The sequence below is a fragment of the Meleagris gallopavo genome, chromosome 1 (assembly GCF_000146605.3).
Source record: "Meleagris gallopavo isolate NT-WF06-2002-E0010 breed Aviagen turkey brand Nicholas breeding stock chromosome 1, Turkey_5.1, whole genome shotgun sequence".
NCBI lineage: Eukaryota > Metazoa > Chordata > Aves > Galliformes > Phasianidae > Meleagris > Meleagris gallopavo.
In genome coordinates, this window is record NC_015011.2 from 9,512,391 (window position 1) to 9,528,362 (window position 15,972).

A 15,972-nucleotide genomic window follows, 5' to 3' on the forward strand; every position below is an offset into this window, starting at 1 on the left:
TTTTTTGCCGTTTCTGCTCTTTTGCTCATCCCATAGTTTTCCAGTGCCAATAAAATCCTATATATGAAGAGCAAGGGAAGAGTTTGCTGAGATTCCTTGGGGCTTTATAAAAAGCATGCTTTTGGGTTTCTTCTACCCATTTGTATTTGCTGTTCAGAAGTACGGTGTGCTTCTGAAGGCATATGATGATTCTGCTTATGTTTAGCTTCAACTCCCTCTCCTTTTCCTGATTTTGATACAACGTATACACTTTGTATGTATTTATTTCAGTAAGCCGTGGAAGAATAATGCGTTTCTATTGTAAGTTGCCAAGTGGACAAAACCCCCTAAATTCCTGTTTTTTTTTTTGTTCTTTTTTTTTATAGATCAGAGGGAGAAGTAATAGAAACAATAGTTTTACTCAATAACTCTCAAGCTGATGGTTAAAAATGAATTTTATATTGTAGTATAAGGAAACTACTAAGATGAAATTCTTTTCTAGGTTGAGACAAATCTTTTTAAAACAAAATACATTCAAAGAATAATCATGTTTACAATCACATTCACATTTGATTACTTTCTTTCAAAAAATTATTGGTAAACAAAAAGATGTGGCAGCAAAATTGCCCATGATGCAAAGTTACCTTAGAATTAAATTTATTAATAGGAGATTGAAAAGAACCCTTTACAAAAAAAAGAACCAACAACAAAAGCCAACAACAATAACAAAAAAAATAAAACAAAAAACAAAAAACAACACAAAACCCTCAAGATAAAACTTTTTGGTGAGACATTATTGCAAAATGTACAGAATTAAATAAAGATAATGAAGCTTTGTGAGGGGAGAACACCACCAAACAAACCAGCCTGCAAAATCTGTTGTCTAGACTTCAGTTTTAGAAGCTCTGCCAGTAATGTGGTATTTAAGTTCTTTACAGAGAGTGGTGAGGTGCTGGAACAGGCTGCCCAGAGAGGTTGTGGATGCCCCATCCCTGGAGGTGTTCAAGGCCAGGTTGGATGGGGCTCTGGGCAGCCTGGCCTAGTATTAAATGTGGAGGTTGGTGGCCCTGCATGTGGCAGGGGGGTTGGAGATTCATGATCCTTGAGGTCCCTTCCAACCTGAGCCATTATGATATTTCAGTGTTAGTGATAAAAAACAGCCAAGCTGGAGAAAGGTGGTATGACATCGGGAATAACTCATTGAGCTGAATCTTTTGTGTCTTTAATAGCTCTGGTGTATTTAAGTGTTGTCGATATACTGACTTTTTACGTTATTTTGTCATTGTGAAACTGAGTAGGATTTTATTTTTCCGATTGTAGTTTTTGTTACAGCCTTTAGATTATAGAAAGGCAGGAAACATTTGGACTTCTTGTATTTGTTTTTCCTTCCAATGCATATTCTTGTTCATGTTGATGCATAAGTATAAAGGGGTACAAAAATCACCAGGTGAGCTCAGGAATTTGGGCCTCAGCATTTAACGGATGCTGAAGATACTTTTCTGTGGCTGAAGAATCTTTAGCTTGTTGGAAGTCAAATAAGTCACTTCATATTTGGTGTATTGTTATACTTTTGATATTTGATATTCAAGTCTTTGGTTTGCACAAGGTTGGAATTTATCTTTAGTGATGCTTGATCTGCTATTCCTAAATTGTTACCTATTTTGCTGGTTGTACATAATATAACTCTAAATAAAGTTTGTATTGATAGTAAAAAACAAAAACAACAAAAACAAAACACCTTGATTTATGTGTTCTTGCTTTAACAAAGTATCACCTTGTTCTCCCTGAATTTTTTCTTCTATTATAAAGATATAAATTTGTTACTTTAAAAACAAAACTACAGAATACACTCAGTGGACAAGTTCTTATTGTAATTACTTTGTTCTCTGCTTTTTTTATTTAAAAACTTAGTTGAAGTACAGAATCTGGAAAACATTCACTGGAATATAGATAGTGAATTTAAAAATACAGAACTAATTGGAATGAGCATATTAAAAGAAATGCATGACTTTTATTAACACGCCAAAGAACACAGAATAATTTGAACTTGTTTTTACCCTAATTTTCTGTTCCAAGTAAGAAGAGCTACTATCTGAAGTAGATACCTAAAGAATGTTGTTTCATAGGGACACTTTAAGGCATCTTTTGTCTTTACATTATCAATGATTCTTCTATAACTTTTTTCTTCCACAATAACCAGATTTAAGAAAAAATGTGTGAAATCTCACAGATTGCTTTAGATGGCTGTGCTGTCTGATAAAGAGATTTTGAGAGAGGAATACAGGATGCAGAATGAAAACATAACGAACTGAATTCCAACATGCAAACATAAAGAACATTCTGCTTATGTAACTGCAAATCTCATTTTTAATTAGGATCTGTGTAAGTTATTATGCAATAAAGCTGAATCTGTCTTGCATATTAATATATGGCAAGTATATTTAAAAGAAAAAAACAACAACTGGGCAGTAATTCAAAAAGCTACCTCATCACACAGTGCCTGTTATCACAGTTATCCCTATGGGAAGTAATTATCCACTGTCTTAACTCTTTAGAATTGCCATATAATTTGATTTCATTGAACTTCATAAGAAGACATAATAATAACAGCTTTTTACTAATTTGAATATATCTGTGTATATTGATAGTCATTTTTTTTAGTTATCATAAAATACTTTTCTTTTAATAGAAGAATTACGGAAATTGAGTTGGTCTGGAATTCCCAAACGAGTTCGTCCCATAGCATGGAAGCTTCTTTCAGTAAGTTGTACTTTTGTCTTTTTGTTTAGCAGTAATGGCTTTCTTCAAGAATTGCAAATATTTTTGCCTGTGTTGTAATCCATCAGTAATACTTGAAAGCATTGTCTTGTTGCTGAACTGTAATAAAAATTCTGTTCTTTGCTCAATTAGAAGATAAATTGGTCAAAGTGAAAGGAGGAGAATGAGAAGTAGTAATAAATCATGCCAGCTGTGTACTTTTATTTTCAGCCTGGCTTTCTGTGAAAGCAGGACTTATGTGATAAGTAGCCTCTTTCAACCAGATTTGAGCCAACATTGGAGACCTGAAAGACAAGTGAATGCCTACAGTTTTCTTGAAAATAGGTGTGCAGTGAGGAAGCAAAGGTTATCTGTGTCCCATGGAAGGCTTTCATCTGGCTTGACATTACAGTAGGTACTAGACTCTTCACAGGAAGGATTAGCTTTGTATTGAGGAAAAGCTGTGAAAGGAGCTTGGGTTTGGCTGTTTTTTTTTTTGTTTGTTTGTTTGTTTTACATTAGTTTAAGCTGAGCAAATCCAAACAGCTGCGATCAGTTACCTTGTAGCATTGGATCTCCTCCTCTTGGTCTTGAGTCAATTTCAGGGAGCTAAGCTGCTCGAAAAGCTGATCACTTGTTTGCTTTTGGCTCGCTGAGTGCTCCCTCAGAACCTCATCTGGGGTTCCTCACTGGAGGTGGGAGGAGTTTGGAAGTGCAGTAGCTTGGGTGCAGATTGAAATACCATGGAGCAGCACACTTGAGTGCTTCAGATAAGGCAGCATAGGGGAGCTTATGGGAACCTGGGGTTTGTTGGGTTTGGTGTTGCAGAAGCAAACCTTTTTATTTCACTGTTTGCGCTATATTTATAAAGGGCTCTGTTGCGAAAATACTGTGTATTCCTGGCAGGAATATTTCTGGTATCAGTCTTTTCAGCTATAAAACTTGTCAGAGTAAGTGCTTGTTCGTGTTAGCTGTTTCTTTGTACAAGGCTGAGAGAACTTGCAAAAATGTTTGTATTAAAGAGAAGCAAAAATCTCGTGCTGTCTGCTCTCTGGAGACTGTGAAAGACACTTTATCAGCAAATCTTCATGCATTTAAGAACTCTTTAAAATTCTGAGTTATATACACAACAGTTTAACACTATTGAATTTTTCAGAGAGTAGACTTAAATAGCTTTACTTTTTATAGAATAAATTCAGCAGGGAACGTGAAGTATTTACTTCACATTGAGTTTGATTTCCAGTGACTGAAAGAGTCTGTCTTGCTAATGAGTTCCACTAAATTTGCAGCTTAGTTCCACTGATTCTAAATGTAGATGCAGCTTCTTAATGGCAAATAGTCAGTGCTAACTGAGATGAAGTGGGCAATGTACAATATATTTTACTTCTGCTTCTAAAGTTGTCCAACATTAGATGATTTTACTTTATTTTTTAAAATTTAGGATGTCTATTGTGAAGTATTCAGTCAAAAATTTACAACTAACTCAAAATTGACTTTGAAGCCTGATAAGCTGAGGCCAAAGAGTAGGTTAAGTTTCGAATAATAACGTTAAAATATTTGATTGAAACATTTTTTCAAGGAGAAAGATATGAAAATCAATATAGTGCTGGAAAGCCACTGCTATCACGTTTACTGTTAACAGTTTGTAAATTTACATGATTTATTTCAAAAGCATAAGAAAAAAAAAAGAAAAAACAGGCATCGTGTCCCTAAAGAACAAGTAGAATTGTTCAGGCCCAGTGTTCTTTTGAATACAGCTATGGCTGCCTTTGGAAGGAATTTGATAGATAAACCCTCTACTAATTTATGCCCCGATGATATTTTGCCATCCTTACCAGCTTTTAAAAATAAAACTTAATTTTGTAAAGTGAATGGGAAACAGGATGTGTCCTACTGAAAGATGACTTCAGTCTTTAAAACAGAGTAATGGCAAAAAGTCTGCTGACAAAATATTGGTATCCTTGAAACAATCGCATTTGATCTCGCAAATGAATTCTTTTCTAATAGAGCTAAGATATCCTACAGGAAAAAAAAAATCAAACTGTAGAGAATACAAGTGAGGCAGAATTCAATATTTAACTAAGTTCAGAGCACTGGGACAGGATATTAAATGTCAGTCTGAATCTTGAGGCAAAAGTTAAGCAGATGCAATTTAAAAATAGCTAGAATCAGATGCAAGTCAGTACATCTTAAAAGAAGTGGTTTTGCTAAAGCAAGTGTGTGTTAAGCTATCTAGAAAGTAATACTTGTACTTAATTTCTTGTCATCTTATGAGAAGGAATTATAATACACAGCATATTTTTAGTTATTATAGTACGGAGATATTTACATAAGCGATTGATACTCTAGTGTGTGGGTTTTAATTTTCCTGGTTTTGGCAGAACAATGTAGAAGTGGGATTTGATGTTGGATTGGTGGAGGAGAGTAACGAAATTCAAGTATTTATCCTCAGTGTGTTTGATTCTATTGTAGAATCAAAAATTCTAGCGTATTACATTTACCCTAAATCCATTTTTACTTGTCATGTTAAAGACTGACTAAGAAAGTTGTTTTGGTAGCTAAATGCATAGCATCGAATTAGTAACTTGTACTGGCTGTGGCACACTGTTTAAGTACAAGCACGTGCTGCAGTTCTAACATCATAGAATGGCTTGGAATGGAACTTTAAACGCTGACTTTAAACCCTGCTGCGTGGGCTGGCTGCCACCCACCAGCTCAGGATGCCAGGGCCCACCAAACATGGCCTTGGGTGCCTCCAAGGATGGGGCAGCCACAGCTTCTCTGTGATTTCTCTGAATGTTCTGTGATGTTATGAGGATTTAATTTATTATTATTTTTAATAAGAAAACTACTTGGTTGAAAAAAAAAAAAAAAAACACAAAAAAACCCTGCTTCCTTTGTTTTACTGATTACTACTAGTATGATGATGCCTGAAAATGTGAAAGGAGAATTTTTGTAATAGTGGCAAGAAACAATTTAACTTGATGTGAATAGCAGATATTAACCTTTTTTCTTGGGTGGCTAGATCTCTATTAAAGCCATTTATGTTTACAGTGATTCTTTTCCAAAGTGTATTTTTCAAGCCTGCTATGTATGTAAGGTATGAATTGACTTTCTTTTTTTTGCCATGTTATGTTTGAAATCAAGCTACACACGGGAAAACATTAGCTATTCTTGAATGCTGAAGAAACCTTTCGGCAGGTAGTAACATGAATAATGATGCTTCTAGTATATTCAGTTTATGTAATAAGAACATTTAATAGCAATGGTAGTTCCTTTCTTAAAGTGATGACATGGTAATTTGAGACTGTTTTGAAGTGGCAATATGTGGAGAGTCTAGAAATAGAGATCAGACTGGACAGAAGAAAATGAGAATGGATTTTCGTGGGAGAATGGTTTCTTCAAGTAGATTGGAAATGAGTTCATTGAAGGACAATTCAGATATACAGTTACATTAAGTACTACATATTAACTGCATATCTGACATACAGCTTCCTTAGCATGATTGTGCCTTGTGAAAAATAATGTTTATAAACTACTTTTAAGAAACAACTAAGGCAGTATGTACTAATGAGCTTCAGATCCAAGAGTCCAGTTTGTGCTGAAACTTTTCATAACCTCTTTGGATGAAATGAAAACTTGAAATTATTATTTCAGTAACTGAAACAGAGAGTTAAAGTAGCTAGAATATTTGAGGCTTTTTAGTAAATATACCATTATATGATTTTAACTATAATTTAAACAAGTATATTTCTAAATGTATGTCATTCATACTTCAAAGCCACTCAGGTATGCATTTTATTGAAAAATTGAATAAAATTCCTGAAATAAGGGCCACGTGGGGATGCAGAACTTAATGAACTCAAGTAGCTTCACATTTCTCTGAAATTGTTTTGAACTTTTTTTATTTGGAAGGCAAGCGTCTTGGAATTCTTGATGAGAAACTGCTTGGAAAGATGAAAGACTTGAAATGTATTATTAAAAAAAAATGTTTTTTTTTTCTGCAAGGTCTTGGTTTCTGAACTTTTGTATTCAGTTACAATGATTAGAAAACTGATTTCCTGAGGTATTATTCAGACCAAAATAGGATTGCATTGTACTACATTTGTTCATTAGCTTTCCTGTTGCATATAATCAAATGCTAACTGTCCTTTTTCTGAAGCACAGAGTAAGATCTTTTTCATTTCTTTTTTTATTTTTCAGGGTTATCTTCCTGCAAATGTGGACCGAAGAGAAAGCACTTTGCAAAGAAAACGAAAAGAGTATTTTGCATTTGTTGAACAATACTATGACTCCAGAAATGATGAGAGTCATCAAGATACCTATAGACAGGTAAAACATCTACTGAATTACCTCTTACCTACGTTAAATCTGTTAAGGAGCTTGAAGAGATAGTAAATTTCAAAAACAATTGTTTGTATTTATTTCCTTAAGCTTACTTGATAATCAACTGGTGTAATCAATTACTTTCCTAAATTTTGGAAGCTAAATTAAGTCTTTCTCAAAATATGAAATATTTTGGTTTGATTATTAAAATAGTAGATTTCTTATAATGTAGCTTTTGTCATGCCATGCTATGTGGCTATACCATTTATTCTGTACAATTTAAGAGGAATAGAGATTTCCTCTGGCCCTCCTTCAAATGGCTGAGAAGATAGTGCAATCCTGACTGTTCCTTACTGGCTCCATATTCCTGCTTAAGAAGTTGAAACTGCACGATAAGTAATTAGCATAAGAGTGTCCAAATTTTTTGCTTCCCCAGATAAGTAAAATAACTTCTCTTCAAGTTTTGTATTAAAATAAATGATTTGCGTCACAAAGTACTGACTTAAGCAGTCAACCTTACCTTAGACTTCGTTAGGGCAGATTAAATGTGTGTACAGTAGTCAGTTGCACGTGGCTTTACACATATGTTGTTAGGCATAGTTACACTGAGGCAAGGAGCATTGATGATATAACTGTAGTTTGGAAACAATCAGCTTTGGTGTAAGGATCTTCAAGTGTGAAAGGAAATAGTGGTTTCCTTTTTTTTTTTCCAATTAATAGTTTAAATTAATAATGACTTAAATATTTGGTCCTATAGCTTTGAACTATGTTATTTCTAGAATAATAATACAGTGGCATTATAACTAATAGTGTAAATTGTATGATTGTCTATTTTTTTGTTATTTAAAAAGTGTGCTGTTGGCTCTTTTTACAGTATTCTTGCTTCTGTCTAATTAGATTCATATAGATATCCCGCGCATGAGTCCTGAAGTTCTAAGACTTCAGCCCAAAGTAACAGAGGTAAGAATTATGTCTGAATAATGTGAGTTTCAGGTAACTCTTTTAATGAATTTGATATCACATATATGTGTTTGGAACTAATTCATAGCGTGGTTCCTGTTTGTCTGTGTATCTGTCAAAATCCTGTAAGGTTTGGAAGCTCTTATAAATTATTCTACTTAAGAAATCTCTTATCTTTGAGTTTAGGAAAATTATTGTGAATTTGACATTTTATGGAAATAACTCATTATTAGATAGATCTTCCTTTTAAAATTAATTTTATTATTTTTATGGCAGTTGTGTAGATTGTAGGAGAGGGTTATTGGAGGGTGCCAAGCGGAATGTTGATGCTTGAGGGAGGAGCAGGAGTTTTTCACAAAGAATTTTTCACACAGAGGGTGGTGACACTGGAACAGGTTACCCAAGGAGGTTGTGGATGCCCCATCCCTGGAGGCATTCAGGGCCAGGCTGGATGTGGCTCTGGGCAGCCTGGTCTGGTGGTTGGTGACCCTGCACATAGCAGGGGGTTGAAATTAGATGATCACTGTGGTCCTTTTCAAGCCTGGCCATTCTATGATTCTCTGAGTAGCACCCCTTGAAAGAGGAGGAGAGGGTTGTTGAAGGTCTTCTCACATATAATTTGATCAAGTCTGCTGGACTTCTCTGTTATGAATACTTTATTGTAAAGATTGGTGACTCTAGGTGTAGGTTTAATTAATGTGAATAGTCAAAATTCAGTAGTCTATAATTTTATATATTTTCAATTCTGGTATTGTCTCTAATTGAATTAGGCTGAAATGGATGGTATATGCCTATTTCCCTTCTATGCTTGCATTATTTGGGAGAAGTAATTTTGAGGAAACAAGATTGAAAATTACTTCATAAAATTTTCTTTACTTCTTTTATTGGTTATTTAAAGAGAAATAAAAAGCAAATTCATAGACCTTTCATGATTAAAGCTTTGGGGGTTTTGAAGTTCCTTTGGGGTGGCAAAACCCACAAGAAATTCAGAAATCTGCATTTAAGCTAATGGATTCTTCTTCTTATGTATATGAATACAGTTCTTAATGTTATCAAGAATGAAAGTTAAATTGAAAAGAGAATAATTGGTTGGTAATGACATCTCCTGAGATGTGGTGGTTCATACTAGAAAAGTAATTCCAGTTTCTGTTGCTGGTTTGGAAATCAAGAAGGAAACCTTTTGGGAAAGTGACTTTTTTTAATGAGTGTTATTTGAACACAGTGATGAACACTGTATAGAAACTTAAATCAGGCTGCCTTTAAGGTATTCAGTGCTCATTTTTTGTGATTCAAAGCAGTAAATGAAACTTCATGAAAATGAGTAGGAAATTGAAAACACTATTTTAGTGCATATTTGTTGAATTTCTGATTAGATGCATTTGGGGATATTAAATCTGGTATGCCAATTAGTAAGTGATCCCTGCTGCTCAATAATTTACTGTTTCAAAAAAATTAATAACCCTCCCTTTACCTTAGTTTTCATATCTGGATTTTTAAGATGCTGTGAAATCCAGGGATGTCTCAGTTTGAAGTGCAATCTGTATTTGTTATCTGTTTCTGAGGAAAGGGAAGGGGATGTTGGTATTGTAAATTAGAAATTGTTTGACTTAACTTGCCTTCTTGAAAAGCACTGCTCTTATCATTTCTGCCATGAGTATTTTGATAGTTATCTACTGATTTTTTTTTCTCGTTATTTGTATATTTTTTAATCTCACTACATAAAAGTAAGAATTTATAGCTAAGTAATAAGAATCTTGGCTAATGAGAGCAAGGGAATATTTTTGAGAATGCACAATTGAATACCTCTTTTTCTGCCTGATCTTTTCCTCAAAACTGAAACTAGAACAAGCGAAAAAAAAATATCTTAATGTCACTTCCCACTTGTGTTTTAAGTTGGTTGGTTCCCAGCACAATTCTTAATTAATCTCTTACAGTCTCAGTGATTTTATTTTAGATGTAGCTGTAACGAATCAGCTGTGAACTGCATTAGGGCTTTTGTTTCATTACCCACAAAAGCTTTTCACTTCTGTTGCTGTTGCCCATTTTCATTGTTCTGTGGATTTACAGCACTTTGCTCTTGTGTGTGCCAGGGAAACTAGGAGCTGGCAGGGTAAGGAAAGTTGATTCTGAATGTATGTGGCAGGAGGGTGGATGTTGATGCTTGGAACTGGCTTTCAAAGGGAAAAGTACAAACATGCTCCAGTTTCAGGTAACACATATGGAAGCCTGTAATGGATCTTTCAAACACCTGGATGTGAGTCAGATGTGCCTAATCATTTCCTTACCTGAAATGACTGTAAAAGGGATTTGAAGATAAAGGTTAAGTTTTATTTAAATCCAAACTAGAGTAATTCAATTCTTAAGCTAACAGATGCTTCAAGTGAGATTGAAACAGAAACGTAGGCTTCATAAACTAAACTTTCTCTCTTTATTGTGTCCATTCTGGGCACATCTCTCAGTGTGAGCAATCACTGATTTCTGGGTTTGCAGCAAACTCTACTCACTCTCCTCAGGGTCTTTACAAATTCTCTTCCTATTTATTAGTACTGTGGCCTGCTATTAAAACTGATGTAGTCCTTTTGCTTGGTGACCTCTCATGCCTCTGCTCTGCTTCCTGCCTGTCTGCACCCTTTTTTTTAAATTCAGATTTTCTCTATGAAGAGCAGATTTTCTCTTTGTTTCACAAGATTGTCCTTGATTGAGTGCTGATAATTAGGGCAGAGCGTGTTGCGGCTTTCACAGTGCTACTCATTTGCAGCCTTCTGAAGGAACGTACTGTTTTCAGATGTGAACAGTTAGGAGGAGATACTGTGTCTCAGACCTAAGTTACAGTGGACGTAAATTCTATGATTGTGTATGCTGTGGCCATTGGAGCTTTTCCTAAGAAAAAAGGTGGTTCAAGGAATTTAGGGGCTGAGGTTATGTGATAAAGAGCTGTCTTATTTCTACATTTCCTGATTATTTTTTATTTTCTGATGTTTTATTAACTGGTATATGTGCTTCTGAAGTCTAAAACTCAGTGCTGCAGTATTAAGCAAGCATAGCTATTAAGGACTTAATTTTTGTCATGTTATTAAAAAATTCTAATTATATTAAATACTTCTTTCTGTTACTTAACAAGTAGGTTATTACATTGAGAAAATACTAGTTTCAAAGGGATATATGATCATGAAAGGATGATTTAATATTTCTATGTAATGAAGAGGAATTTTGTATCACTGGAAAAGCTCCAGTGAGTAATTGCTGCTCTATTGTAACTGAATTACATGCAAGTCTGGTATTAACATATACTAATACCCTGAAAATGCTTTTTTTAAAAGTAACTTAGAAACATAATTAATGTTGGCAGTTAATAATGAATGTAATTGTTGATGTGTGCTTTTATATATGTGTTACTATATTTGTAACTTTGTGACATCAGGTCTGTCGTTTAAACAAGTGTCTTGTTTAAAATGTGCTCACCACTTGGTAAATTATCTGAGAGTTTCTTTAACTCTTTTTCAGATCTTTGAAAGAATTTTGTTTATCTGGGCTATCCGTCACCCAGCCAGTGGATATGTTCAGGGCATAAATGATCTTGTTACTCCTTTTTTCGTAGTCTTCGTTTGTGAATATATAGGTAAGATTTATCATAATACTGAATTACGAATTGGAACTGGTTTTTGGAACAGCACATCTGTCTTGGTATGAATAATATTTTGGAATAGTTAATCAAGGCGTAATTAGAGACGTGCATTTTATTGTAAGTATTTTTGTTATAAATCTGTACGATTCTTTTAGATATATACTGAGAAGTGATCAGATTTTGTGTGAATACTCAGTGGAGTTCAGGATTCTTTCAGATATTTGTCAAAAAAAAACCAACCCAAAACCAACAACAAACCACGACCCCTAAAAAGGTAACCAACTAATCAAAAAGCACTGTAGAAGCTGCAGGCAGAGGAGTTGTCTTTTGTCAGATCTGGAAGTTTGCAAAAGGACAGTCCAGCACTTGCTGTCATCTTTATTTCTTAACTGCAGAGCTGGTTAAGAAGTGCCCCTTTCCCCTTTCTCTTGATCCTTTCTTTTTCTGTGATGGTTTAATTCTCTGTCTCTCTCTAATTCATGCATGTCCAACCCACTAGGTTTATGTTTTTGTTGCTCTCTTTTTTTTGTTTTAATGAAAGATATTAAAAATACAGTTGCTTTACTTATACATTAGCTATATTTTTTTTATATGCTGCTCAAGACAATTTCTCTTCACTCAATGTATCCCAGGCAAGCCAAAAAGTTGGATGCCCCTCTTCTGATTCATATGTTTTTGTAACAGTTTTAGATTTGATATACTGAATAATCTGATGTCGAGAAAAGAAAATCTCCCAAAACATTTCCCTTGCTTCCTCCACCTGGTCCTTTGCAAAACAAAACAAAAAAACACAACCCAACCAACGAAAAAGAACAAACTTGTCAAACAAGGAAAACTTTATTGAGTGGCAGGGAAATGAAACTAGAGAACCTAATGAAATGGATCTGTGGCTGAAGGAGTGGCAAACTGGACCTGGGGATTGAAAATTAAGGCAGCAGTAATGAAATTTTGTTATTTAAGAACTCCACTTTTGTAGGGTTCAGAGTACTGATACCAGTGGTAGCATAAACAGTTGCATTTCTGTTGACTGTATGGCTGTATATGTAATATTTTTTCAGATTTGTTACGTAGGAAACCAATTAAATGCTCATCTCTAGCACGTTATTCATGTCTTACATCTGTGGATTAGTATTTAAATCTTCATGAACATTAAATTTATTGTTCATCATTAGCAGTAATTCAGTTGACATTTCAGAATAGTTTGTTAACAATTTGAATACTACAACACATAAAAGGTAAGGTTGAATGGAAAAAAAAAAAGCTTGAATTAAAACTGTTTTCCTTCTGTTTCTATTTGTCATACGCACCTATCATATCAGTGCTTATATATAAATGAGCAACATGTTGTCTTGCTACTTCAGTGAGACTGTGTACAGTGGATTCTTCATCTTCTGCCGTCTGCCCACAAGGTACCCATTGGTGTCTTAATCCAGATTGATTAGATTTAATGAAGGACAGTTTATCCTTGAGTGGATGAAAGGCTACTCATTTACTCATTTGTGTGGCAACACCTCTTGCATTGTTCATTTCTTATTTCATAGGGGGACATTTCATTGCTAAGCAACTAATGAGAACTACTGCTGCTTATTCCCTAATCATCTCTTAAGCAGGGTAGGGGCCCACTCCTGAGAGTAGTTGCAGTTTCTGCCTTTTCCTCCCTCATTTGACAGAAAATGGAAACGTTCTTAATGATCCTAGAACAGTAGGATCTCTAGTAGGCTTTAGGGTTGTTAATTGAAATAAGAAGCTCAAATGAGATGTGATTAGAGAATTGATATTCCATGTTAAATAGACCATTTAATTAATATAGTAAATAAATTTGTCTTTACCACCAACTTACGTTTGGAGACCCTGGTGATTGTAAATGTATTTGCCAGCTTGTCAGTATATTCATATAACGCAGTATAACTGTATCAGGAAGTTTGCACTGAAGGAAGACAGAATTTAAAAGCTAACAACTGCTAAAGATGAATGCCTCTGAAAAGGTGTGAATCTCAGGAAGCTATATTCTGAAAGCTCAATTGAAAGTTCATATCTGTGTAGAGAGAACAATAGTGAATTGAACATATTTTCTTGAATGTATAAGTGGTCGTGCCTAAATGCTAACAGCACATATTTCCCTCAGTGACATACAAATTGATTCGAAGATTTGTCTTTAAAAAATCTTTTCATTTGAGTCTTTCAAATACAACCAAGTTGTACTGAGTAATCCATTCAAGTTAGAATGAGTAAGAGTGTGCATTTTACTTAAACCTGAAATATGGACATAAAATTTATGAAGTACCTCAAAAACCTTCTGGTTTGTAGTACAATTTTAAAAGTATTCAAAACTCAGAGCATGAATTGTGTTTAATTTAGATAGGAAACATGCAGCACTGTATTTATGTTTAGCAAAATGATTAGCTGTTAATGTATTTAATATTTACTTTTGATTTTTCTTTTATTCTAATTTTGGGCTCTGATTTTTAAGTGAGTGTTGGTATGTACCTTAAATTACTTTACATATTGCTTTGCTTTGTTGTTTTTGTCTCAGTTTTACTGAAACATTTGTGTTGCTCTTCTGAGTCATGATTCATCCTGTTGAAATTAATAGTAAAGCCTTTTATTTTGGGTTCTTTCTTTAACAGAAAAAAAAAAAGACAAAAGAGACTCCAGAGGTTTATTTAAGATTAACTGCCATTTATTATTGTTAATAATGCCATTAAAATAACTCTGTGCTGATTAGGTTATTTCACAGTATATCCTGTTTAGTTAACTATTTTGTTGAGATTAAAAACCCTGGTTATTTTATCTTTATGACAAATATGAGAGAGACATTAATCCTTCATCTCACATCACAGCTGTGCTCTGCTACAGATGTGCAAGCCTCTATTGGAAGTGTCACTGAAGAACTTTTGAAGATTGAAATAGCATGTTTAGAAGCGATAACTTATTTGCATAGTAGCATATTTCTCATTTGAATCTGAATGCCAAAAAGCAGATTCATTGATCTTTTTATAAGGATCGAAGTCAGATATTTTTATGGATAAACTTCAGCATGTGGTTTCTCACTTTTAGAGTAGGTTGAGTGACTGAATGTAGTAATTGAATATTTTCACTGCTGAGAGTATTCTTACACTGCTGGAAAGGTTGCAAGTATGATGAAAGAGTAACTTGGTAATGTCTCATTAGTTCTCCACTCTGCAATAAAAGCAGAATATTGTATCATTTTCAGCAAGATAAAACTGTTGTCAAACCAAGCCAAAATAGGCACAACTGCAGATACAGAACATTTTAAAGAAGAATGGTAGTCTTGCTGGTTCCTGCTGGAATATGATAGGCTTAAGATTTCTGGCATAAATTAGGAAAATAATGAATTTAAATATTAATATTTTTTTAACAACATGATTTTGTGTTGATCTAATGTTTGTTTGTTTGATTTTTCCATTGAGAAGTGCTAATAATTTGTGTGCTTATTCTGCTATGATATAGCAGTTTCTTTGGGATTTCCAGTGTTGGTGGTATGGGAAAACTATTTCATGTCAATCCTAACCTCTTATATGACGTAGCACTAATACATTCTGTGACTTTAGAACTAATGCTAATTAATTTCAAGGCAAATTTGTTATGTCAAACTGAATCCTGTCCATTTGGATGCAGATCTAGAGGCATTTTTTTTGTTATTGTGTTAAGATTCATTATCTGACTGCTCCCTGTTCACTGACACAATGTGAAAAAGGAAGTTTTACACTGGATTGGATTTTCTGTTTCAAGCTGCCAGACACTGTTCTCTTTATACAATTCTGTGTTACTTGGAGGTCCTGTTGATCTGTGTTGTTTCTAAATTTTGCCAATCTGCACGGTAGCTTTTGATTTCTTACTCATGGAGTCAGTTATGTTTCTGTTGGATTTAACATTTCAGTACAACCTGTGCATTTCAGTAGTTCAGTGGGCCTCATGTGTACACCTAGAACCACACGGAGAACCTGAATTTACTCTCCACCCACAGAGAAAAAAGATCAGGGGAATCACCATCATAAGGATGCATCTCAGGCCATTGCTAAATGGGGTGGCTATAGAAGATCACTTTGCAACAGCTAACAGTGTTGGATCAAGGAAATCAGGAGTTAACAGCAAGTCAAGGGCAGAAAATGAACACTATTGTGGCACTTCATCATTTTATATCAGATAAAGAGCATCAAGAAAAATGAGGCTGCTGAAGACTGGAATGATGCTCAAGATCTTGCCTACAATTTTCTTGCAATAAAGGAGCTTAGGCAATTTGAAGATGCTCATAAGAACTGAAAACTTCAGAAACAGCAATCTTATCCCTGTAAGTATTTTTC

General features: G+C 34.4%; 1 protein-coding gene across 3 annotated transcripts in view; it reads left to right on the top strand.

Annotated features, from left to right (window-relative positions):
- The window catches only part of TBC1D22A (TBC1 domain family member 22A), an 82,623-nt gene that overhangs the window by 24,569 nt on the left and 42,082 nt on the right, over positions 1-15,972 (top strand). For 2 of the 3 annotated variants that reach the window (XR_002119311.2, XR_002119318.2), the window contains exons 5-9: positions 2,669-2,739; positions 6,940-7,068; positions 7,960-8,022; positions 11,527-11,641; positions 15,568-15,959. Coding sequence is in view for 1 of the 3 variants with exons in the window: in XM_019619742.2 (XP_019475287.1) it covers positions 2,669-2,739; positions 6,940-7,068; positions 7,960-8,022; positions 11,527-11,641 (378 nt within the window). In the remaining 2 variants the exon portion in view is untranslated. The remainder of the gene's footprint in view (positions 1-2,668; positions 2,740-6,939; positions 7,069-7,959; positions 8,023-11,526; positions 11,642-15,567; positions 15,960-15,972) is intronic. The other variant, XM_019619742.2, reaches the window with a different exon arrangement.